At 39.9% G+C, this 27,689-nt stretch overlaps 1 protein-coding gene across 1 annotated transcript in view; it reads left to right on the top strand.

The window, feature by feature from the left end:
• snd1 (staphylococcal nuclease and tudor domain containing 1) overlaps positions 1-19,587 on the top strand; it is a 229,366-nt gene extending 209,779 nt beyond the window's left edge. The window contains exons 22-24 of the mRNA XM_012869710.3: positions 983-1,186; positions 16,733-16,777; positions 18,676-19,587. Coding sequence (XP_012725164.2) covers positions 983-1,186; positions 16,733-16,777; positions 18,676-18,741 — 315 coding nt within the window. The 3' untranslated portion in view covers positions 18,742-19,587. The remainder of the gene's footprint in view (positions 1-982; positions 1,187-16,732; positions 16,778-18,675) is intronic.
• Positions 19,588-27,689: the final 8,102 nt, after the last annotated feature.

Below are 27,689 nucleotides of genomic sequence, written 5' to 3' on the forward strand. Positions count from 1 at the left end.
GAGCTGGTGGATGATGGAGACCTCACGCTCTTCCACCTTGTTTGATGATTCCCCACAGATGCTCAGTAGGGTTTAGGTCTGGAGTAAGGCTTGCCCTGTGCAACACCTCTACCCACTGTTTCCATGGCAGTGCAGTGGTCATCTCAGAGGTGCGGGTGGGGGCATTGTGATGTTGGAATACTGCCTCTTGGCCCAGTTTCTGAAAGGAGGGGACTGTGGTCTGCTTCAGGAAGGTGTCATGCGTGGTCTCGGCCACCAGGCTGCAGCTCAGTTTCAGGTTGTTCGCAATCTTCCATATTCATGTAGAGCGACATTTTTCCCCCAGATGTTCAGAGATGTTTACCATGAGGAGCCATGTTGAACTTTTATTGACCAGTAGAAGAGTGTGAGAATCATAATATTTCCTGTAACCTGTAGGATTTTAAGTGCACCTTATCATCCGGAAATTACGGTAAAGGTCCATCTATTTTGTTTTTTGTTTTTGTGCAGGTTTCTTATGTACATTGAGCTTAGGGCGACTTGATGGCTTGATAGGTTGAGTAGTCGTCTGCCAATCAGAAGGTTGTGGCTTCCCCTTGCCACATGTCGATGTGCCCCTGGGCAAGGCACCTAACCTTAAATTGCCTACCGAGCTGCATCTCTGTGTGTAAATGTGTGCGTGTTAGTGAGAGGTTAGGTGAATGTGGCTATAGTTTACAGCGCTTTGGGTAGTCAGCATGACTAGAAAGGCGCTATATAAGTTCAGTCCATTTACCATTTATGTAAAGCCGGACATTGTAGAATAATTTGATGTAAATTCAGCGACGTTTTGGAGTTATGCTTCAAAATGGACAAAAATGAATGATAGCTATAGACATTTGAGCCTGAAAGACTATTCCATATTGAAAAGATTGTATCAACTACTTAATATTAGCTCAGACTGTGAATCAGGAATAAATGCACTAATTATTCCTGCTTCTCCCCTTTCCCCTACTTTCTTCAGGATGATGCTCGTGCTGATGTGGTGGACTGCGTGGTGCGGGACATCCAGAACAGCCAATGCCTGCTGAACGTGGAGTACTCGGGTGCCACCTGCCCGTACGTCACAATACAGTTTGGAGACACCAAGGATGACGTAGGCTTGGGCTTGGTCAAAGAGGGCCTGGTCATGGTGGACGTCCGCAAGGAGAAGCACCTGCAGAAAATGGTGAGTGTTAAAAACGACGATCTCTGAAACAGTTAAAGCTGCTTGGCTGAGAAGAGCAGCTCAGGACACTTTAAGATGCACTGCATGGATCGATGTTTCACTCTTCTGACTCGACATCGGCGCTGATTAAATGTTAGCTCTCTTATATGTGTATTATTTTACGTGCCTTTTCGTTTTGGTGTTTGTAAAATATTGATAGACAACAAAGTCCTTGCAGTCAGAATGGTATTGAGCGAGTGCGTCATGACAGGCTTCTCTAACAGCTGCTGCAGTTTGTAATATAGCAGGGCAGTTAAACATGTCAAAGTAAAAGTGCTTGCATTTGCAACGGACAGCCTGAAATTGTTTATAGCTTTGCGTGACAAGATGATGGAAAGGATGCCTGCGAAGACGGACCCTTTAGTTTCTTCTTTTCTAGGCTGCTGTTTTCTTCCTTTCAGGCCCTGTTATACAAACTGATGTTGATTCCAATCAGAGCTCACCCTTAACTGTAGAAGTCAGTTATGAAGGAGGTGACGGATATGTCCACATGGCATCATTTTAATATATTTGAATACCTCATTTGAATATTTTTGCTACTTATTTGAGGTAATTCCAGGTCAGACTGTTTTCCTTTAGTTATTAGTTACCCTGAATATTTCTTCTCCCATAGTATGGGCTTCCATTTCTTTGCAGAAGAAAAAAAGTCTCCTTGATAGTCACCATCAAAATATCTGACAAGTTGGTCCACCCCACTTATGTCAGTAGATTCCTCTATTTGTAGGAAAAATCTGCCACTCACCTGCAGTTTCTGTCAAATTGTTGCTCAATGAATGTTTTGTGACATGTCATCCATTCTTCTGCTTTGCAATAAGCTCCGCTAGCATGTAACTAGCCTCTATTGCCTTTTCAGGCACTTTCACACAATCCAACAAACTGACTTGCTGCCTCTGGTTCAAATCCTGCGCCCTTTTAAAATAGGCCAAGTTTCTCTCAACATGGAATGGATGTTTGGTTTCCAAGTGCCTCTTGAGCTTGCTTGGAACCATGTTCTCATTAGCTGACTTCTCCCGACAGAGGACGCACTCGGGCTGAGGACAGTTGACATCCCCAGTCTAACTGAAGCCATAAGAGAGATAACTTTCATGATACTGTCTGCTGACAGTCCCCCCTCTTTCTTTCGGTGGTGGGGGGGTTTGCTCCGCACAAGAAAGCGCCCCAATTTGCCTCTTTATCTGTTTTAATGTTGTCCTACAGTCTGTGAAGTCTCTTATAATCCCCACCAGCGCACCATCATGAACGATGAAAGATGGGGCCATGTTTGAGGATTTTTTTTTTTTAAATAATTGTTTTAGGTATAGAATTTGCTAATGTGTACTTACATACATTAAAACTAATCATTTTTGTGTAGTTTTATATTACCAAGATTATTACAAATGTATGGTTGCCACAAAATCTCACGGCACACCGTTTGGGAACCAATGGCATAGAGGTCATGCCACCTAACCCTGCCAATCCACTGTAACATACAGTTGCTTTCTGTAATCTTCAGTGCATTTATGCAATCTTATTGATTTTTGAGCTTTCATTGATAAATTGAAGTTGCTGTTCTTTCAGGGTAAAATTATTACATTCAAACAACTTCTTTGATTTTTGACAAACAAAGGCTTTAAAATATACACAGTACCCCATTATTTTATTTTTAAATTTTTTTTCTGTTGAAATGTCTTTAAACAAGTTCCAGAGAAACAACACACATTTTGTACCAATCTAGACATATCAGAAATTGTAGAGCTCATTTTGGGTGTTTTCTGGCAAGGACCCAGCTTAAGGCCTAGTCCATACATTTACAAAATGGTTGGTCCCAATTCCAACAGTGCTATGCAAACCAGATTTTTCCCCCTTCCCAAACCAGTTTTGATCTTTATTATGTCCAAGCTTTTCCCATCTGGCTATAGATGTACGTTAAAGGGAAGAATTTGGAGGTATTCCTCCTGCATTTTTCTACCCTCTTTGTCAGAAGCTTTGGCAGTATTCTTCGATTTAAAAGCCTCCAAATATTATGTTGTTATGGCCCAGTGGCTACGTTTTTGTCTCCTTTATCTGCCTAATTCATATTTCTAAAAAAGATCATTGAAATGTTTGTGTAATAATTCAACCTTAGAAAAGAACCTGTTACTGCATTATTAAAATCTCAGAATGGCACACTCCTGCCCATTATGACTGCATGTAAACCTCTGACTGAACCTGTGTACATTAAAACACCTCAACACAGTGTCTCAGATGGTGGTCATTTTGCCAAACCGTGAAGCTTTGCTCATTTACTTCATTTACTTTCTCTCATTATGCTAATTCCCCCTGCAGACTCAAAGCTGCTCTGTACATGAAAGATAAAGCAAATGGAAGATATGTACTCCTGCTGCAATTACTGCTCCTGCACAGCCATAGTATTAGTCACTATCCTTCATCTGAAAATGAAATGCAGAAATAAATGGTCAAATGATTCAACAAAGTGCGAAGGTTCTTACAAAATAGCAACCAGGTATAGTAATCAAAGTCTAAAGTTGGTACACAGGTGTCCATAAGGTTTTACTTCCCACCTCAGTGTACACATTGTTGTTAGAGTATTCTGACGTCCGACCTCCACAGACGAGCCGGAGACCATAATTCAGCCTTGGGATAATGGACCCTACAGACGAACGTCAGTGATTAAAACCTCCCAGCTATTCAACTAATAGGCTTATAGACTGCACACAGATTTAGGTTTTGTTAGATCTAATGGTTCCTGTTTAGTATGTAACAGCTGTTTCTCCATGCGCATATGCCCCCTCCTTGCTGGCTACAGCCTGATATTTTGATCTGGAGGAAGCTTAACAAGCAGCAGTGTTGCCAAAGTGCTTATACGTTTGTGTTAAAGTAAATCTCTTACTCCACATACAGTCTGAGTTGAGGCTCTGGGCATCATTAAGATCTTCCACCTGTCGTGCTTGGAACAATGAGCAGAAGTGTGATCAGACTACTTTTGTATCTTATTCATACCCCACCCCCCCACCCCCACCCCTTTGTACAATCTAAGATATGCATGTGCCTAAGACATGCCGCACGTATTCAACTTTTTTAGATATGTGGCAAAAACATAAATATGGAAACAAGTGATGAACTGCTATAGATAAGCTATTGTTTACGGTGTCAGCTGGCTGAATTTACGGCTAGAGCGGCTGCTTTAGTAAATGGTTGCAGCTTTGATCTACCGTACCTGTGTTTGGTGTGAAGTCATTTGTTTACAAGGTGCACGCCGGCTTAGAGATTCATGAGTGCCACGACTCCTGCTGCTGGTGAGACAACAAAAAATACTGCCCCGCAGGAGCAACAGCCAAAAAATGTTTTAAGATATAACATTCTGTAGCCACCTGGATCAGTGCCTCCTTTTTCATCTCGTTTAGCCTTCGGTAGTACAGTAGGCAAACCTCCTTTTGAACTCTCGTTCACACCCCTCCCCCTTTATCCACTCGCCCAGACTATCAAGCTACATGTAAAAGTGAAATTTGTCCCTCCTATCTCATCTATTGTGTCTCTGTTCTCCCTCCAATCCTGGGGATTGGAACATGGTCACTGTAATCTGTACTCAAGTTCTGAAGCATTATATAACAGATGGGCTGTAATGTTCATTGGCACTTGAGCAGCCATTAATAGTCAGTCATAAGTGCACTGAAGGTTAACACCAGTCTTTGAGGGTGGCATTGTCCCAAGAGAGAGAAAGCAGGAAGGGGGATATTCATCCATTTGGAGTTTATTTCTTTTTCAATTGCATTTCCACCTAAAGCTGTGCTTTAGTAGATGCTCATGATGCACACCATATGGGCGGCTGCTGCGTCGCATTTTTACCCAGAGAGGGGCACGCAGTTATGGTTTAATGCCTGCAGCAGATTTTTATTGGGAAAGTAAGTAGAATTAAAAGATGATACAGAGGAGGAAACAGATGAAAAGCAAATACTATTACCAATATAAAAAATGTATCCAAATAGGCTGATTTAATGTCACCAAATCATTTTGTTATTCTCTCATACATATTTATTATATTGTCTACATTTTCTGAAGCTGCAAATTTAGGATCTTTGTCACAAAAGATATCAGAGCAATTAACAGTTGATTACAAAAAGAGCTGAAGGGATGAACTGAATGGTTTTTCTTCAGTTTCACTTTATTTCTGACCTGACAAGAGACATTTTTGGCAAAGTAAAAACAATTCTAGCCCCTCTGCAGTGAGCAACCAATGACTATTTTTATTTTTTTTATAAGTAGGGATGTTACCATGTGTGAGAAAGAAGTAGTCATGAAACAGGGTTTTACTAACATTATAATTAAACCAATTTTTTATTGAGGTTGAAATAGTAACATTGTTTCTGCATCTTATGTTATTAATAAGCATTAGTAATTGTAAGATTTCTTTGTCTGTTCTCTAGAGCAGGGGTTTCCAAAGCAGGGGTCGGGACCTCTCTGGAGGTCGGGATGATTTGTTGCTAATGTGCTAAAAAGATTTTGGATTTCTTTATTTTTGAAACCAATACCAGAGTATATCTTTACAAGATGTTAAGCATTCCTCATTTTAAGGCAGGAGGAAGGTTGCACTTTTTTCTAAGGGTTCTAATAAAAATACTACTTTATTCTCAGAATGTTTTTACCCAAAAAAAGGAAAAAAATCCCAGCCACCAAAATTGGTCTCAGGCTGAAAAGTTTGGAATCCCTTGCTCTAGAGAATGTTGATCCTTTAGCTATTAGATTGCTGAAAGCTCGTCGACATTTTAGATTTTGCTAAATTATTATTGCTAAATATTAAATAAATAAAATAAACTTAGCTGTCAAAAGTTAAGCCATCCTGTTAGCGTCTCATTCCCTGCAGATATCTCTGTAGAAAAGACTTTAGGGTTTTAGCAGTTTAGAGTTTTGTCCTAGCTTGGACTTTATTTATTTAACAAATTACTGAAACTGAAAATGGCAAACATTAAGTGTTCTTCCTACAGTAACAACTTAGACACTGAAGAGTGGTGTTGGTGGGTATCATATGCTCACTGAGTGGAAATAAGACCATATTGTTTAGTTTCTCCACAGACTTTCATTGATCAAGTGCTGATTTAAGTAACCAGCTCCTTTCTGTGCTTCTCTATTACATAAAATGCAATAAAATGCACTTTTTGTGGACTCACGCTCTTTATCAAGGTATAAAGTTTATTCTTTCATACATCTTTGTGTACAGATTGTGTTCTATATGGGGCTTCAGATTACAATTTCAGGGTAATGTCAACTGCTAATCAGAGGGACAACACTAAAATCAGAAGGAATATGTAGATTAAATTAAAGGCTGTTGTAGTTCTGATTTGCAATGAGGCTTGTACCAATTCTTCCCCAAAACTATATTCTCATAAATACATCAGTGTTGTCCTGTTGCATCATGCATCTGCTAATGCAGTGGGTTGTTTCTTTCTAAGCCTACTGTACTCTTTGGCTTGCCAGGTAGAGTGGCTGCCATGCAACGTGTCCGCCACCGCTACATGTAATCAGCATGTTGGTGTCATAAATGAGCTGTTAGCAAAGCTCAGCAACTCAGTAATAGTTGCCTCAGGCTGCCAGATTTAGAGCAGTGTCAACCATGTCATTTGGTCTGATTGCCCCTGATGGCAACTGCTATTTATGAGTTGGTGCAAGACTTTTTTTTTCTTCCCTTTAGTACAAAATCTGACAAATATATAATTAGGTAGGCATTGATTATTATTTTTTTAATTAATGGTAAAAATATTACATTTAGTTTACTAAATGTAAAATATAAATGTAAAAATATTACATTTAGTACCCATCCTTAACAAACTCTGCTTTCCCTCCTCAGGAGGAGTAGATGAGCTGAGCCTCTCAGTCCAGGCTTTATAAATTCTCAAAACATTGGCAATATGCCAAAACGCTTTAAACATCTCATGGATCACTGCTCAATCTAACACCTAAATATAGAGATTTGGCTAAACTGTGAACTTACTAATACAAATGGACAGGCGAGTTCAGGAAATTAAGAAATGCTACCAAGATGTGCATTGTAAGTATTGAGGACGTGCAGATGTTGACAGTACATCCATTAATCTTGCACTCAACTAGGGTTTAAAATAATCATTATTTGGATCTAATCAGTACTAAAAAAAATTATTAATCAAAGATACCCATTTGCATCACATTCAATATAAACTGACCCATTCTGATTTTATCAAACTGGAGAACTTTTTCCAGCAGCAATGCTGCAATAACAGAGCAACTCACCCCCTCCCCTCTCTGCAGTCGTTCACCCAAACAAAACAAGGAGCTGCTGCTGGAAGTTTTAAACTCTGCCATCATGGCGAGTACAACTGGGAAAAAAAAAGAACATAAGTGACTCTCTTCAGTTTATAAGGAGGAAAGAAAATGAAAACCTCAGTAATACCAATCTAACATTACAAGCTGACACTATGAGATTGTTAGAGAGCAACTTAAAATGGGGAGTAAAGCTCCTGTATCTGCAACAGTGAAGTAGTAAACCTCTTTGACAAAATAAACTATTGCTAGCTACCACGCAACCTTATGTTCGTTCTACTGTGATATAAATTATTGTAAGAAAATTTTAATCAGGTGACAGCTGAGTCAGCTACGAAATAGTGAATCAACAAAAGAAAGCAACTGCCCTTTCCACTCCCTCCCATCATTACTTCTGTTTAGTTGTAAGGCATTGGAGGCTAGTAAACAAAACTATATTGTGTATATTTACTATACCAAAATGACTTGGAACCCAGGACTATGATGTTGTGCATGAAAGTGATGAGTAAACAAAGAGAAGCAATGGAGCCGAATCAGTTAGCAACGCCCAGCGGAGGTGGGAAAAGAGGGTCAAGTAATGCTAAACCTGTAGATGGGGTTGGTCTTCAACCACGGCAAGCTGTCCATTTACTGCGCAGCATTGTAGGACTGTCTACTAGCCTTTCTCTGCCCACTGGTTTTCTGATATTTTCATGATACTGCCGGCAGATGGCACAACGTTTCTCTGCTGATTTTAGTTTTGTGACAACCTTACACTGAACACATCTGGCTTTCATCTAAGAGCAATGAGAAGGCGCTCTGGTTATCTGGAGACTAAAATGGAACCTTCTAGCCTAGATACAAATCACTAAATGCTGCAAATCAGTATGCACATCTCCTTGAACTATGCTTGCTGTGGAACTTGGTGGTGGCAGTGTTATGCTGTGGGAAGGCTAGTCTCCAGCTGGTCAGTGTTGATAGCTTCAGATTTTTATTTGCAAAGAAATGTGGAAACCAGGAATCCATCCCCTTCCACTTTGCAATTACTTTGTTTGGTCTATCGTAAAATGGACATTTGCAAGACACAGTATTCTATTCATCAGTTGAATCATCTTACCTTCCTTCTCCATATTTTAATCACTCGATTGTTCTTGTATTTGCCTTTTTTTTCTTCTTCTGGTGCCTATAATTGCTTTTCTATGTGTCATACTGGCTTTATCTAAACAGAAAAAGTCCATTCCATTCCCCTTCCTTGACCATGTTTTCTCAGGTTTTTTTTTTTTTTTTTTAAAGGCCTTTGGTATTCATTTTATCTAAACCGAGCAACAGCGAGTGATCTGCACAGCATCTGGAAGGGAGCTTGTTTGGCTTTTGCGTGTTCTAATTTGCATTTTGTCTTTCAGTGCTATGTCATGATGAGTAATAATCCCCAGGAATTAAAGTGGAGAGCTGCTCAGATCAGACCTGGCAGCAGCCTGATAATGAGCTCTGATTTAAAATGCTGTTATGTGTGATTATTTGCAGCTTGCATCAGCTGATGTTGCCCTGTGAGACTTCTGCTGATAATGTTATAATGCCTCCTTTACTATTTAAAGCGATGTTAGAGTTGCAAGACATGAACGGCGCGTGTTTCCTCAACAAAAAGGTGCCAGGCTCAACTGAATTAGAAATAGACCTGAAATACATTTTTCTTTCTGCCCGATTGGTTGCAAAAAAGCGCCTGCAGCAGCTATTTTTGACCAGTGCACAGAAATCTGCACCCAGACCTGATATTTCTTTGTCCAAGATGTAATGAGTCTGTCATGGCAGCTCAAGTGGAAGATGGCTGTGTGGTTAGCAGCACTATCTGTTGTGCTCGGCTGCTTTTCACCAGTGTTTTCTGTCAGCAGCTGCTAGCGACATGAGTGACTCAAACTGTGGCAGGCCACTTGGTACTCGCTGTCTTGTCCAGTCACCTCAGCTAACTGACACTGGTGCTAGCCCGCAAAGTTCATTAAGCGTTACAAGCTAATAATCTCCGGTTTGCTAATCACAAGTCAATTACAAATACAGACGTGTCTGTCACTTTTCTGCTGGTGCAGTTATTGTAAATCACCAGCACCCACTTCTGCAGTATCAATCCAGGCCTCATTTCTAAACTGACTCTGAATACTAGATTAAGACATAGTGACAACGGTTATAATCTAAACTAATGTATCTGAACACCCGTATGAGACCTTTAGTGAGAGGTGGTGTGTTGGATTGTGTCAGCAGAAGGTAGACTGTGGGGAAAACAGCTGTGAGGTAGCTTCCTAAGTGTGAGAGTGACAGATGACTCTAGGAATCTTTAATTACCCAGAAAGCCCATTGGGAAATATAGTTGTATTTATTTTTATTTTTTTCCTCTACCTATATTGTTGAGCAGCACTCTAATGTTGTAGGCCCACAGAAAATGTTTATTTATGCATGTTTTTTTGTCCACAGGCAGCCTCATGTGGTTCTTTTTAAAGTTCCCAGTTAGATCCCCCACAGTAGTTAATGGCACAGCAGGGTAATTGTGTTAATGGAGTTTGGGAGTGTAGCTGAAGATTGAGCTGTGTGGCTGGATGTGGGGAATCCATACAGGAAATAAGCGAAGAGGCTCACGCACAGGATGCCTCCTGGGATGGCTCGTTCCATTTATCAAAGCACAATTCTGCAGTTTGGCACATTAACCATACTGAAAAGGAGGCTTTGTATCTTTGCGTCCACTGCTAAGGTTGTGCTAAAGAACAACCTACGACACTGATTGTATGCCACATGGGAGCTTTGGAGCTGCTTCCCGTAAGATACACGGCGGCGAACTGAGGCATGTTGGGCAATCTTCTCCATGTAGCCCAGGTGTTATTGCTCATTAGTGGTCCCCAACCACAGCGTAATTGTGGTGCTGACCCTCGTAGTTATAAACACGCATTTTAATGAACAAAAGAAAAGGGATTGAATTAAACATGAGGGGTGGTACAGGTTTCATAAGAAAGAGGTAAGACCAGGTTTAAGCAATATATTTGAGAAAACTTAAGAATCCTATTGTGAAATATATACACTTCTGCCCCTTAACATAGCTGGTAGATTACTGTAAAGCAGAGGCCAACGCCATCAACATTAAAAGCTGGTCAGTAGAGATACAGAGACAGATTGCTTACAAATCATTTATCTAACGTTACTGTAATCTTTTTTCTATGAGGTACCCAAAATGCCAAATTATTTTCTGTATAAATTCTCTCTCATGCTTCAAAATAAGAGTCTCCAGCGTAGACATGGCTCGTATCTGTGGCACACAATAGCCTCATCTTGTTTCTATAGGTGAAATTAGATGTTGAGAGTACCTGGATAGCGTTTGGTGACACTGTTTTAGGTTAGACAAGAAATAATGTTTTTGAAATCACAAAACCTGGTTATACCCCAGTTAATCACTGCTAATTTAAAGAAAAAACACAAATGGCTATACATAACATTCTAATCATAAAATTTAAGCCCAAAAGTTTTCCTCCATGGCATTTATAAATGGCTTTCAGTCATTTTCCGGAAACATCACTCAACTATTTGTTTTCAGGTTGCCGCCTTCGCTTTTCAACTGCGCTTCCAGACATTTATACCCACTGCGCGCTACAGCTGTGTGACAGCATGTCTTCTCCCCACCGATGGCTCAATACCTAATTTACAAGAAGAGTTGGAGATGGGGTCTTTTACTGGACATTTCCTACCCCGACATTATTGACTGCACAGCCGTACACACGCCCTCGCTCAGCGGTTCACCTCCTCCTGCTATCGTTGTTCTGAGGGCCCTTCTGACATGTCTATCTCATCTTCCATGGTGTTACACAGAAATGCCTGAATGCCATCGTTCCCAGAATGTAGGTTCATCAAACTTGTCTTTTTTTAATCTGGTGAGCAAAATGCAAATTTTAAGATTTAAATTAAACTTTACCCTTCTTTAAAATTACAAGGTGCCTTTGGAAGAGAAATGGACAGTATACTTTCTTACATGTTTTGTAAGTGCACATGTGTTACATGAGTGTGACCTCTTAACTGTATGAACCCATGCTGGTGGGCTTGTCATGTTAGTTCCCACCAAAGCGTCTGATCTCCTCCGACAGCCATGCTGGAAGGGGGGATAACCAGCAGGCGACAGGAAGTAATCCCAGCTTGCTTCAGACCGGTGGCACTGACACTCATACATAAGATGTGCATTTAGTTCTTATGTTTTATTAGAAAAAATAAGCATTATACAAGTAGATTGTCCTAACTTGAGCAAAAGTTGTTGCCTATATTTAACAAAATACTTGTCATTTTTTAGGCAATGTGTTTTCTAATATAATTATAGTAAATCTTGATTAGGGCTTCCACTAATTTCTGTTTTTACGCAATTTTATTTTTACCAAGTTTGTCTTACAGCTTGAAATGGAAACCTGGTTTTGTCACCTAATAATGTTCTTCTATGGTTTAGACTGTCTCATTTGACACTGAAGGAGACCCTCTAACCCCATGACTGTTTTGAGATTGTAGCTTGAAATCATGTATCGACCAATTATTGTGGTCAGCCTAATAGATTATACTTTACAGTCAACATGTCGATGTATGCTTGGGGAATCCCTTGGCCCACTCGGCCATGACATGCCTTCAAAGGTTCTCTCTCTGGTTAGCTATGGTGCTTACAAGACCAACTCCTCTCCATCAAACCACTTGTAAGATGACAAGTCTGAAGAGACTCCCCCCTCCCAAAAAAAAAGCCTGGCCTCCTCTCTGTTTGCCATGCAGTATTCATGCATGGGCATGTCGAACGAGAGAAGTCTCTTAGGACGGTCTCTCAGCCAAGTACACTCAACTTGAAACAGTGTGGGCTAAAAACATAAAAGCCGTTATGTTTCAGTACATGCTCTGATGATGACTTTTTTGTGTGGTTTTCTGCTCTCGGTGCAGCCAGAGAGTGTCTGAGATTGCATGTGAGAACAAAACGGGATGCATTACCAACAGATCTATTCAGTCAAGAGTATGGAATCCGATTCCAGTGTTTTCCCTTCAAGTATGGAGAAAGGAAATGATGCATGAGAAAATATTTGAGTTTACAAACTTCATTCTCATATATTCTTCATGTATCTCTCCATCCTCCTTTCTAACTACTCACCCTTCCTTTATTTCCTATCCTATTATTGAAATGTATCTGGTATTTTGTCTATTCTTTAATCAATTTGTCTGTTCATTCTTTATTCTTCCTTCCATCCACCCCTCCATCCTTCCCATAAAGATTATTTCATCATTTATTCCTTCCTGTTTGTGCATCTATGCAAAAATCTATGGAAAACTATAGATTTGAGTCTGAAACATTCTGGTATTTTGACCAGAACAATTTACTGGAACCCTAAAAATAATAAAAATGGAAATTTCCTTAAATTACCCTTCTTATAATTACTGATTAGAAAAGCTTAGCATACATAGCCTTAGTCTTATTGCCCCGTTTCCACTTGGGTGACTTCTTAGTCAAGAAGTACACAAACCTTTAATAAATAATTAGCTTCTTCAATGCTCTTTATCCAAAACAACATTTTTACTCTACAATTCTCACAAGCTTTGAAATCAATGAATAAAGAGGCAGCTTACCTACGCACCGGATGGACTTAACCTGTTAAAGACGTGCAGCGTTAGCTCATCATCATCATTATGTCCATCACTTTCACACCACGTTTACCAGAACACCACCTGGACACGGCACGAGGGCCAGCGCTCTGCTCGCTCTTTCAGATTCACAGCCAGTCATACAAACCAAGTGGTGCCAAAGCGGCGGGCCCACACCACCTGTCGTTCAGCTCACCAAAAGCCTCGCACTAACACACAGTCGCACATTTAGTCCTCTGTCAGTTACCTGCGTACACTAAATCAGACTGGTGGTATTTATGCAGATATTTTTCCCTAAGCGTGTCAATGAGATCAGCTCAGCGTAATACAGTTAAATAGGAACTAATGAAGCAACGGACTGAAAACGGTGGAATCTGCAGTTGTGTGTGTTAAATAAACGGGGAAAAAATGAAACCCATCAGGGAGCAGTCTTAAATATGCAGTTACAGCTTTAACCAAACTGCCTGTGTCTATGGCCACTTCTCATCACACTGGCATCTGTCTTGCATATGGGAGCTCTGTTGGGTCATCCAGACAAACACCATCACCAGCTGCTCTCTACTACCCAAACCCTTCACAATTGCTGCATCTATTCCTCCTTCAGCTCCCTTTCTTTTGAACAGTGTGTAGCTCCCGAATATTCCGCTTCATCTGACTAACCGGCTTCAGGTTCTCCTAATTATTACTTTCTTCCTCACTTTGCTGGAACATTTTAACAAAATTCAGGATCACACACCTCACTGCCATCATCTTGCATTCCCCTTCCTTCCTGTGCATTTCATGCCACAGTTGTTTCCTAAATGAGAAAAAAATTCCTTGTCTTTGCCACGCCGGGTGGGTTTTTGCATGCGTTTGAGTCATAAATGAGCCATTACGCATCTCTACTGGAGTCCATAGAAGAGCAGTGAAAGATGGATCCGGTGCCTAATACATGGTGCTGGGTTGTTGTTGTTTTTTTTTTTTAAAGAGGAAATCCAGAGTTGGGCTGATTGGCTGTTCTGTTCACTGAACTGGAGTGTGGAGAATGGTGAAAGATGAGGGTTGAGCTGAGAAAGGCACCCCCCCGACCAGAGGAGTGAACATTTCAATATGCCACTATTTCATCTTTGCATATTGTGATGTAGTGCTCTTGACTTTGCATCTGTTGCGAAATATTTAGCATTTACATGGAGACTTATAATTAGTTTGGAAAAATTTTAAATGGATTTTGTTGACAGATGAGCATTTCTTGTACTTTTTCTCTCTGAAATGTGTTTCAGAGATGCAACCCTTCTTTGCATAACTTTTTTAAATGTGGCTTTTGAAAGGCTGTAAAACATGCCTTGCTTGGGCTCTGGGAGCCCCCCTACAGAGCCCAAATGGCATCTCTGGCCTTTTGTGTCTGTGAAATATCATTGGTAGGGTCCTCCATATGGTGACATCTGCCTGGTGGGACTAACATGCCATACCGGTCCTTCTTCCAAAAAATTTTGTGCTTTAGTTGGCTTTGATGGATGCCTTGTGCAGGCACAGCACTTTCCTCCCCACTCACACACCCACATGCACACTTTTAGAGTCGCTGTACAGTCCAGATGTAGGTCTGTTATCTTGCTTGTGCCGTGTGCAGTGCAGATATCTAATCAACCTATGTGCACAAGCTAGCTAAGCAATTAAACTCCAGAGTCCTATCCATCCCCATCCCACTCGACTGTTTTAACATCTGGCATGCTTGTTTTGGTGCTTGAGTGCACGCCAGCTCGTCTGCTGCTGTAATCAGCTACAAAATGCAGCGCACAATTGAATCCGTGACATGGTCTCCTCTTTGCAGCAAGTAAAATTGGATTGGGTTCTTCCTTTATAGCTGATTTCCTTTGTGTTGAACCAGAAAAAGGCCCAAATTCTTAATCTGCTACACAGATTTCATCTACAGAGCTACACTGAAATGACGGACAGTGATTTGTGTTGTGTTATCACTCTGTAGTTGTTCAGGCCCCATGGATAATGGTGTCTGATACTGGGAATGGTAAAGGACTCCTTAACTCTGAGGATATGCCATTCAAACTCTCCAAGGTCTTCACGCCCTTTTGAAGAGTATCCACCTAAGCAAATGTTCCCTCTCCATCCTCTACCCACCACCCCCTTCTACCCTATGTTCTATGACTCATCACTGGTTCATTCAGTGAGGCTAAATGGCTGTTCTAGCAGAAGCACTCAATATGCTTAACTCTGCACATTGGCCTTCACTCCTCCTCTAACTCTGGTATACATCTGTATTCTCAGTACATTATGCCCATGTATTAATCATGATTAGATTACAAAAATCAAACTACTCTTTCCACTTTGCTGTGTTGCTACTCTCCATGTGAGCTGTCATCATGGAGATAACCGTTCATTCTGGGGGGTTAATAAGGTCTTTCCAGGACAAAGATTATAGTCCTTCCAGCTTGCTCCTTGTGTGTCTCCTGCAGTGGGACATGCCCAGAAAACCTCAAAAGGGAGGCACTCAGTAGGTGTCCTGATCACATGCCCAAACCACCCTATCTTACTCCTCTTGATCCGATGAAGCTCCTCATCCTGTAATAAGTAATATTTGACATTCCAGCTGTATGCGTATGTCAGCAGGATTCCAGGTTTGGAAAAAGGAAACTGTATCAAAGGAAACTAGTTTTTGGTCCCATCTATCAATCTTTCTCTATAATTTCTTAGATGTTGTATATTTAAAGCCTAGCCTCTGGGAAAATATCTTCCACAAATTCTGAGTGAACTTTGTGTTTGTAGTTCAAAAACTGACTTAAAAATGACTGCAACCTCTTGCAATTTGAGTTTCTAAAAGTCTGTAACTCGCATGCAAAATGTAGCGCGAAATCATGTACAGACTAAAGCTCCTTTTAGCAAATTGTATCTGGAATCTCTTTGGGCTGCAATGTATACCAAAAAATAGGTGATTAACATTGTATTATTGTGAGAATGTTTCAAATTATGTTACACGCAAAAACAAAGCGGAGTAGATTTCAGGAACATGACTGTTTTTACCGGTGTAGGAGTTTGAGCTTTGGAATGGAAAGTGGAATATTTTCTGTCATATTTCTGATTTTACCACAGCCATACAGTAAAATAAAAATCACATTTGGAGCTCATGCTCCTTTTTAGCTCGTGGCTTCCTTATGGCGTCCTGCTACTGCACTTGATTATAAATTGCTACACCAAACTGACGAGGTGTTGGCCCAAGGCTAGAGAGGTTTAAGAAAGGCTCTCATCTCAGTTGACTTTGAGGGTTTAAGTTGTTGCATGAAGCGCAAAGTGATGCACAGCACGCAGCAGAAAGCAATGACCCTAAAAAGTGAGCCATCAGGTGACGTCAAAATCTCCGCCGTGCTTCCCACACTCCCTGCAGTGACATAACCAGTCTGTGTGTTATCTTGATCCTGTTGCTCTTCAGAGAACACTCGGCTCTTTACAACCTCTGTTGCAGGGAGAGTGAGCATGTACCCTTCCTATCAGAAATGTGAACAAAAAGCTTGAAAAATACTCCTGTGAGCTTGGAAGCACATGTCTCCAGCAGAAGAGCTGGTTGAACGGCTGCATCGGTTCAGTGTAATCCTTAAAATCAGACCTGGTATGCTAATGACTCATCTCTTTCTACCCTAGGTGACAGAGTACCTGAACAGTCAAGAATCTGCCAAGAGTGCCAGGGTAAGTAGCTTTTGATTTTATTTTATTTTTTTACCCCCTCTTTCCCATCACTATTGCTCTGTGAAATACTTTGCTCATAAAACAAGAATAAATCACAGTCAAAATTTCTTTTATCTCATAACTTTTAACAGGAAGTGTGTTGAAAAAGTATTCCTACCCTTTTTCAGAAATCTTCTGAAACAGACTAAAAGTTTTCCCATGGATTTTATGTAATAGACCATCACATAAAATGTGCATAGCTGGGAAACAAAATGATACATGCCTCTCAAAACACTTCATGCATTTGAATTGGGAAGACATGTGCTAACGACATGTGTTGAAATAAATGATGTTAATGTCCTTGGGTTTCAAACACAGACAAACATGGAATCTAGCTACTGGGAAAAAAAACTAATTTCCATCTCAAAAATAGTTTTATTAAGTTATTTCTTGTCAATATTCGATATTTTAGCAATGAAACAACTTAGTCGTATTTTACAACTTTCCCACTTCTTCCTTCTAAAACGTTTTATGCAGCTTAAACAACCTTTTCCCAATGTATTACGGTCCAGGCAGTTCTGCACAATATGCATATTGCAGACAGTCATGCTACAATAATGACAGATTTGCAATATATTGTGCAACCCGTGTAATATACAATGGCTTAAATGCATTTTATTGATGCCATAAAAAAGCTGCTCTTAAATTTGCCCCAAGCCATGTAGGTGACACAGAAAGCAAGTAGAAGCTGATTCTGTGGTCAGTGTTGGACTTTCTGGCCTCATGTAAAAGTTATGCTGGGTGTAAAACCAACACAGCCCATCAGTCTGAACCCTCCTGTGAATTATGGTGATGGCAGCATCGTGCAGTAGAGACACTAACCATTATAATCAGCATAAAGGCTGGTTAGCCTTGATGATAGTTGGATCTAAATCAGGGCAATCCTGCATGACTTCACTGACCACACAGCGAGCGCAACAATAGATTTTGTTTAGATTATAATAAAAACATACTGTATACGTTAAGTTTTACTTAATGTTAAGCCATCATATAACACCCCCCGCCCCATAAAAGAACTACATTGAAGTTTAAAAAAGTCATGTAAAAACCTCAATATCTTTGCAAGACATAAGTAACATTTTATTAACGATATGTGAACATTTTTTTTAGATTTACAAAACAGTTTTAAGAATGTTTTGGTTTGGAGGAGAAACACTCCTCTTTCCATTATGGCTTTACAACTATATAAGGAATGGAGTCTTATAGTAGGAGCTCTTCCATTACAGCCGTAGTTCAATAATGTAAATCATTACAGCTTCAGTTCTTTAACAATACATCGCTCCAGTGCTCTATTATTTACCGAGTGGTTCTACACCACGTTCCCACAATAAGACAGTCAGGTGACTGTAATAGCGAGCTGCATCTACATCAGAATCACGGCTGTGTTTTCAGGATGTCAAGGAGGAGCACAAAAAGGCAGCAGTGTGAGAAATGGAAAATGGCTTCATTCATCCTAATAACTAGCGCTAATTAGCACAGTTGCTAATTAGCTATGAATCACAGCGTTAACAGCTGAGCGCACATGCCTCTGAGAACAAAAAATGATCCTACACAGAAACCGTTGCACATTCAAACAAAGGGCTGGGGTAGTTTTATAACATTTGCATAACTATGCACACTTTTGCAGCCACTTTGTGGTAACTGCGACATTTAGAGGATGCATGTGGCAGTTTATGAGGCGATGCAGTGTCTGGGTAATGGAACAGGAGAAGTAATAGACTGAGTGGTGTTGGAGGACGACCGGATAGAAAAAGATAAAGGGAGATGGCAACCCCCTTTAGGTTTGCATGAATTAGCCCTGCTATATATCTGGTTGTTTCTCTCCTTGTGGTTGATTAAAGTCTTTGTCTTCTCATCAGCTCAACATTTGGCGCTATGGAGATTTCCGTGCAGACGACGCAGATGAGTTCGGTTACCGCCGTTAAGGAGATAAAAAAAACTAAAGCAACCATTCAGTTAACGCCATTCCAAAGACCGACATGGACAGGAAGTGATGCATTGACGGGAAGATTAACCTAAACGACAAGCATGGACTCACTCTTCCTCCTTTTAGACATTTCATCCCTTCTGTCTGGCTTCTCTTCCACTCGAACATAATTTTTTTTTTTTCCTCAAGCTTCAGTGATGCTTAAAAATTTCATAGTATAATTACTTTCCATTTATCCTAATCAGCCCCTACAAGCTAGCGCAATCGCCACTGATTAAAATCTGTTATTTCCCATGTTATCTTGTCAGCAAATTTCCTGTGTGAATGATACTAATAAATATGTGTTTCAGCCAATCATGTTCTTCACAACGCTAGGTTCCATCCCAGCGCCGGCTTTTCCCTTCACTAGAATGGAAATGTTTGTGGGGTGAACACCGTTTCTCAACAAATGCTTCCCTAATGAAATGTGAGACTCGTTGAAAGATGTAAATTCCTTTATTTTAGAAAAGAGTAAGTGAAGCCTCACAGATGAGAAAAATGGATGAATTTATTTTTGTCTTAAGTGTATATCTGTGTGACACTTTTACAGATGTTTTTGTGGGGAGTGTTTTGTCGTTTCTTCACTGTCACACTTTTCTGACCAGTAAATAAGGATGCCTTCATGTGGCATTGTAACAGCTCTCTTTCTGTAAAAGTTTACATTCTAATACTGATAATGATCATGTTTCTGGCAGTCTCTTCTCTGTCTCTTTATGCCATATCAGATACAGTGTTTGAACTTGTTTCCAGGTAATGAATCTTTGCATTCTATTAAATCTGCAGAATAAAAAAAATTAGCAAACTACAAGTATATTGTTTTCTTAAAATCAAATATTTTATAAATGACTGTAGTTAGAATTATGTTCAGTCACTTTTTTCTCAAAGTGTTTGTCCCTTTGGAGAGCAACTGATTGAATTCTTGGCAGCTAAGGCATTTAGAATAAGAAATTTCAATGCCAAGCTTCATCCTAGTTATGTGAAATCAGAAACTTTTTCTTGTAACCAACATTTTTACAGGAGCCAAAATATACAAGGTAAGTTATCCAAAATAAAATATCTGAACTGGTGTAAGCAAAACATCAATTTCTAAATTGCTGATATGAAACCTAAATAAAAATTTTTAATACTTGAATAATTGGCTTATAACAAATATTTGGTATCGATAACTGCTCTGAACACACGGCAGTCCCACAACTGAGCATTGTTGTGCAGCTTGACGGGCTGTACGTCAAGTTAATACGGCTAGCGTTAGCTTAGCTGTTCGGGAGTTTTCTAACTTCGCTGAATCACGTTGAAGACCTCTCAATGTTGCTTTAAAACATCCATGTTGTACTGACCTGGTCTAATTTGAACAATTTTAGCATAATCCATTACGCAATTTAATTATAATTTTGCCATTTTCATCAACTTTTTCTAACGTGAAATTTGAAAATGCAAACTTAAAAAAGGGATGATTCAAACACGGCTATTGTTGCACCACAGACTCTTAGGTGTGTCTGGAAGAAACGTATTTTGGTGCGGTTTTGTTTGAATGCAAAGTTTGCACTTCACAGTCTGCTAACCTCCATGTCACAGAGCATTCCACTTCGCTAATTTTGCAGAATGCTGGGGGACAGTGTAATGAACTGTAGCTATGTTTACGTGCACAACGGATTAAAATGTCTTCAGAATTAGAAAAATAAATAAATCAGATTGCACCTTTTATATGGGCACACTTGTGTCTTTGCTGAACAACAAAAAACGGCAAACAAAGCATTATGAGTTTTTGTCTTTCAAGCACCCAGGCTTGACTTGCACCAGGTTCTAAACATGTTTGAAACGTTACTGAATAATAAAAATATTGAGCTCTTTTAATGTTACGAAGAGAAAGATTGTATCGGGAGCCCTGACAGTTTTGCTTAAGTGTTTATATGCATCTCGATCGGATTATCAATCGGCACAAACCACCCCTCTCATTCGGATTACAATTTCATTCCGATTGACGTGCTAACATAACGCATTTATTTACCATTACTTTTGTCCATGTAAACTTAGCTGGTGTGGGTTAATGTACCCAAAAAAAAAAAATCAACATTTTGACTTGAAGCTTTTGCATCCTTTAGCTTGGACTACATAATTGTGCCGTAAAAAGAATATGGTGGGTTCGCAAAATTGATAAGCTGGAGGTCCATGACCTTGGCTGCATCTGAAAGGGTCTAATTGGTAAGGACTCTTCAGCTAAAGTGGAAGTGTGTCAGCGTTCACCATAAGTGCTGACCAAATAATGCAGGCTGTATGCTTCCTAGCATAGCCCCTTACCAGCGCTAAGGAGCTATAGGCAATCTCACAATCTTTTGCGTGACATGATGTGTAAGCACAGCCCCCCAAAACAGAAATTTCTGGAGAGCAGAGATTGCACACTTTGTAGTTATTTTTCAGAAGACTAGGCCCGGATTTGACTACGCAACAAAATGTATTTAAGGGCTAAAGTCGATTTTGCATGATATGTCCCCTTTAAGTTCTGCTTTCCTGGCTCCCCGTTACCAACGCGTCTTGTTTTACCTCACCAATCTAATTGACTGTAAGTTGCTCTTGCAAATATTAGAACACTGAGTTAGACATTTCCTGGTTGGTGTGGTTGCGTAATTTCAAAGCTTCTATAGATCCAAATTTTTTCTACATGAAACCTCTTTTCTTGGGCTTGTATGTAGGTATAGTAGCATGCCAGCAATTATTCTCTACTCTCATCCATGTGTGTTTTGTTCCAGTTGGCCACTTCCCATCAGAATGTCCTTATTCCCTAATATATGATGCAGACCTTGGTAATCCGGGTAATATCTGAGTAGGCATGTCTCTCATTCATCCCCCCCAAGGTCACTGGAGGTTGCCCATAGTGTGGTTTAAATACGAGGCACAATCCCTTGACCAAAAAGATGATTGTCTTTTAACACAATATTTCATTACCACTGATTATCTGATATTCCAGTATCATCACCGGTGACTTGTCACCCACACAGCCTGGTCAAAATAGCAATTCTTCAATTATTTTAGATTACAGTGACTTTACAAGAATGTCTCCAAAAACCTGATGCCACCAGTCATCCCGCAATCTGTTTTGTAACACATGCTCCTTTCAACAATCACCATTGCAATCTTTACTCAATTGGACATTGCTGCAATGTTATCAGATTATTTTTAGGGGAATGATTGGCAAAACTACACCTTACCATCATGAGCTTCAGCATTTCCAATAGTGTGGATCACCTTTGGTCATTCCTCATATCTGTTTGCTCATCCTAACAACTGGAACGAGTTTTTTAAAAAAAAAAAACAGCTAAGCTTCATGCTTTCAATCACTTTTGACTAATGATTTAAAATGGTATCTTCCGATTAGTGCACAAAGTCCTGTATTGACACAAGCTGACAGGCCACTCGGCGAGGAAGAATCCAGTACTCCAAGAGAAATAAGCAAATCCATGCACGGAGGCATATGCTACAGTGGGTATTTTCTGACTATGACAATTGTTACATCTGGACCAAAGACAAAGCCGATGAGCCTAAAAACACCATTGCAACTATAAAGTGCACTGTGTTTTTCTGCAGAAGAGAAAATTAGCAGGAAACATTGACAGCATTTCAATAAATCAGCCCGGAAGGTAAAAGTTGTCTTTCAAATCAATAATGATCCATCAGGTTAGTTAGATCAAGTCATATAGTTTTAAAGGCAATTCTACCAAATACTAATGGAATGTACATAGACTTCTCACCTTAAAGAAAATAAATTCTCAAAAGAACTCACTTATATTCTGGTCCTTAGCAAAGGAGATAATCATGAAAAGAACAAATTCTATATCAAAAAGACTCAACCAAGACTCAAACCCACCAGGTGATAAGCACAGTTTTACAAATGAACATGTTAACTATTTACACGTTTCGTATATGAATATTTTTGTTGTGCAGTTGGTAGTTTTTCTTGCTGTTTTGGGTTAATCTGGTTTATCAAAGCCCAACGAATTTAGTACAAAAGTGTGGAATTTCAAAAGCATAGCACCATTTCCCCCTCTAGAGAAATTATTTCATGTTAGCTAAATGAAACCTGATAGAGAAAGGTTGGAATAGATGGCACATTAAATTACAGTGTATAGTAGACTTCCTCTGGTTGGCTAATTCTGAAATGAATTTCAGGTTTGCTCCCATAAACCACATTTAAAGCTTTCCTGAAACCATTTCAACAAAACGAAAGACAGAGCACTTCCATAATGGATAACAAAGCTCTGTATTTTTTTTTTTATCTTGTTTTCATCTCTGTTACATCTTCAAGGTCACCCTGCTGAAACCCAAGTCTTGGTTAAAAAAAAAATGCATGCATGCATTCATGTTCACTTGAACAAGACAGTTAATTTGCATCGGAGATGCATGGTGAATGTTTTCATCACCAATGAAGATCCATCACTTTTACCGTCTGGTGAGTGACAGCTCGGCGTGTGAAGGCTTCATCCTTAGCAGGCTGGGCTGATAAAACGAGCAGGAGATGCTCCCTGCTTCAGCATGAACCCTTTAAACTGCATTCATCCCGTGATGGGGAATTTGGGCTCGTGTTTGTGCACATCAGTGTCACAGGGCATATCACTGCATTATTTATAGTCCCATAGACCAGCTACAGATGCTGATATGGGGCAATAAAGATTTTCATCATTGCCAGATGAACTTGGCGTCACCTGTGCCTTCAGCTTATTTTCCCCCCCCAATATTAAAGAGAAAATACTTAAGCCTATTCTGCTTTACCAATGAAAGCTTAACAGGTTAAGCAACTAGAAATCTGGAAACAGACAATGGCCACTCCATTATTTACTGTATCCTTACGAGCCGCTGACGTACAGTTATTGTGACGTTGCTCCTTTGTTGAAGACCACAAAGCTATTTTATTGTCTTTTTAAAAATTGTATCTCTATTTTGGTCAATATGAAGATCAAAGTGTCCTGAGAGGTTAATTTAAAGATGACGGAACTAAGAGTGTTTTATTTCCCAAGCAGATAATTGTTCTGTGGAAGGAAAAAAGTACAAGGCAATTAAATTGCAGCTGGGCTGCAATGTTTTAAAACACAGCTGTGGTTTAAACAATCAAACTTGGCTTTTTAATTTATGGGAACAAAGGTTGTATTTTGTACGAGTGCTTGAGAAAGAGGGCTGTTATAGAATTAGATCCGATTAAAGAAAAGCAACTCCAATCTCAGAGTGTTTTTGTTTTTTAAACATGGCTTATACGAAGTGCCTCCATACTTGCTTTAAAGGGGCCATGACAGCAAATGAAAAAATTCTGAGTGTTTGGGGGTATAATATGTGTTTTGCACTAATAAGGATGAAGCTGTGTGAATGTCAAGAGCGGGTACCAAAGGACCTGCTTAGGGGCCGTCAGCTTTGTCTCTTTGCTCAAAAACAGTTCAGAAAGCTTTTTAACTTTCCACGTAATTCATTTTCTCCAATCAGAGCACACTATCAAGCAAAAAGCCTTCCCCCAGCTGATACATTAACCGGCTCATTTGATGGTGAGAGTTGCGCTAGCATGTCTGACTGTCCCACTTGAGAAGAGGATAGCTACAAAAAGGGGGAATTGTTATGTCCGAGGTTGCTCAGAAACAGATGGGCGTTTCCCTTACTGCCAAAGGATGAGAGAATCAGAGTGGCTGAAGTTCATTTATGGGGAGTTAACACAGTTTTATAACCCCAGTTTGTACCAGGGTGAAGTTAAATTTACATTGGATATTTGCGCTACGCAGCTTCAGCGGTGTCTGCCTCCTTTTCAAGCTGATACAGGGAGGCGGATCTGGGGCTGCCACTCTCAGTCTACATGGGAACAGTTTTCCAAATATGGTTGTAGCCAATCAGAGTGAAGTGAACTTGGTAGACCCACTTATCGTTACCGTACCCAACCCTTTTACTGAGAAGGGAAATCTGACCTGCCAAAACAAACCCCTGAAAAATTTTTTTAAACTAAATTATTTGGAGAATTTACAGTTGCTACTACAAGAAATAGTTTATACTGTGATATCATGGCCTCTTTAAACTTCCTCACATTTTACCATGTTAAAAACCACAAACTTCGCGATAACAAAGGATTCTTAGTGATACACCTATACAAATTGGTGGGTTGTTGTGAATTGGGACAATAACGAGATTTGCATGCTGTACACAGGCCTGACTACTCCCAGACTTGTAGAATCAAGAACTTAATAAACTCAATTGTCAGACAACATAACCTAGACATCTCAAAAGTGACACCATCGTTCAATCTAAAGAGATTCAAAAACACATGAAAACAAAGTTACTGACATCTACCGATCTAGTAAAGCTTACAAAACCATTTCTAAGGCTTTGGGCTTCATGGGACCACAGTAAGTCTTTATCCATTCATGACGAAAATGTAGAAAAATGGCTAATCATCACAGCAGACTCTAGGCTACCAAAATGATCCCAAGATCACAGGAAAAGCTCATTAGGAGGTCACAAATCATGGACAACATCTAAAGCCCTGCAAGCCTCAATATTCGTGTTCTGGGTTCAACAATAAGACACCGTGCAAAAAAGGGGCATGTAAGTGAGACCCAGACAATGTGCCATCATTGACAGAAATATGGCATTGACAGTATAACATGGATACTGCTCTCTACCAAAAAATACAGTTTGCGCTTGAGTTTTTAACCTTAAGGGAGAGCAGACCTGTGCTATGCAGCAGGACAATGGTCTCCACGCCGACCACTAAATGGTTAAAAAAAAATGGAGGTAGTAGAATGGTTTTGTTAAAGTCTGACCTCCATTCAATTGAGCTGTTGTGACATGACGATTCATCCTAAAAACCTCCAATGTGAGGGAACTGAAACGTACCGAAAATGCCTGGTGTTGCTGCCAAGGGTTAGAAGCAGTTTAATCGGTTTAGGGAACTGTCAAGTTTCACATAACACCAGGTTAGTTTTGATAGCTTTATTCTCCTATTAAATTTTATCATTAGAAAACTGACACTTTATTTAGATAATTTTTAATATTAACTTTTTTTTTTTTTTGAGGAGTCAAAGTACTTGTGCGTGATAAAGAATGATGTGCAGGGGCAACCACTTTTTCACAGCACAGTTAGGAGCTGATCTGCTAACACCAAAGATTAGCTTTTTGGTCTGCATGAAAAACACAATGGGTGGCAGAAGCCTAACGCTGCACATCAGTCTGACACAGCTGGACAGTGACCCTGAACAAGAGCTACAACGGTGTGGTTCAGAGCAAAGCATAGTTATGTTAGAATAGTCTAGACCTCGTCTGCAACCTTTACAATCCAAGGAGCCATTTTTGCCCTCAGTACAGCTAAATAAAACTCGTTACATGGCCATTGGAGAAAAAAAAGACAACTCAAGTTTTGGATAAAAGCCTATTATAGGAAAAATATCATTTTGTTAAAGAATAATTTTATTAGTATTTAAAGGTTTTAAAATAAAACCTTGAAAAAGATAAGCTGTTTCCAACCCAATGAGAAGTAAATTCAGTCCAGAAAGATACTATTGTTACTTTTAGGGTTATTTTGTTGTGAATTCAGTGTAATTATTCCATGAAAAAAGTGAAAACTTATATCTATATGTAAACACATTAGATGCTTCTTCCTCATTTAGAGCCATTGCAGAGGGTATAAAGAGCCAAAGATGTTGCAAACTCCTGGTCTAAACCTAAATCCAATTGGGAATCTGTGGCAGGACTTTAAAACTGATGTTTAATTGTCCATCAAATGGGCTGACATTCAGCAATTTTGTAAAGAATGGGAAAAATCTGCTTCACAAATGTGCAAAGCTGCCAGAGACGCACCCCAAAAAGTTTACAACTGTAATTCCAGTCAATGGGGTTCTACAAATTATTGAATCAGGGGGGCTAAATAGGGCAAATGCATGAAACACTTTTCAGATTGGTAAATGCTAAGGAAAAATGTTTTTGATGGTAAATGGCAAAATGTAAAAAGGTTTAACAGAGTTTGGGTTCTATTTGCAAGGCACTGTACCTGCAAAGTGATGAACTGGCGTGTGAAAAGGAAATGATTCATGGTTCGTCTGTGGACAGATGAGATCTAATTTCATTCTTCAGACAATGTCAGGAATTTAACTGAAAAATATGCTGCAGACATCCCTCCCTGCTGGGTGCCCGTTTAAATTTCGCAGCCACAAAGTCGTCACCAAATTCAAGGTAGCCTGAGCAATTTATCACCAGTGCTCATGTCCAATTACCAGGAGTTAGGATGAGAAATATGCTCTAAGGACAATTAAGAATGCTGTCTATGCTGTCAGCTGACTCATGGACTCTCTGTGATGGCTTTCTTTTTTAGATCCATGTCCCCTCTCTGTCTTTTTTTTTTTTTTGGTCACAAACTATCCATCGTCTCTCCGTGTTTGCCTCATTGCGCCTCCTCGCCAAGCTGGAGAGATAATGGTCCGGCTCGCCCGTCGGAGTGGAAAAAACAAAGGAAGAGAAAGCAATCACAGAAGATATGAAAAGCGGTTGTCTGTTCGAGTTGTAAGTTAAGCCTTCAGATTTCATCTCCACTCGCTGTTTGTAAAAGCTGTCACAGTTGAAACTACGCCCAGAAGACGAAACAGCCAGATTAGGCGGTAGGGCTCTCAGTAAATTGTTTGCTCAGAAGTGTCGATTATTGGGTGTCTTCGGCAGCATTTGAGACAGCCAAATCCAAACTGTGTCAACAACAATTAAACTAGGAAAGGATGCCTTGTTCTGAGGGATTTGTAAGAGAAAAGCAGCCATCACACAGGTCCTTCTGCAATCAGGCAACGGGAGCTTTCCCTGTGATCTCGCTCTGTGTGTCACCAGTGCACATACTGTACAAAACTGACAGGGAGACAAACAAACACTGATTTGATGTGAACCAACAACAGCGGCAGAGGA

This window comes from Fundulus heteroclitus, chromosome 17 (genome assembly GCF_011125445.2).
Source record: "Fundulus heteroclitus isolate FHET01 chromosome 17, MU-UCD_Fhet_4.1, whole genome shotgun sequence".
NCBI classification, from domain to species: domain Eukaryota; kingdom Metazoa; phylum Chordata; class Actinopteri; order Cyprinodontiformes; family Fundulidae; genus Fundulus; species Fundulus heteroclitus.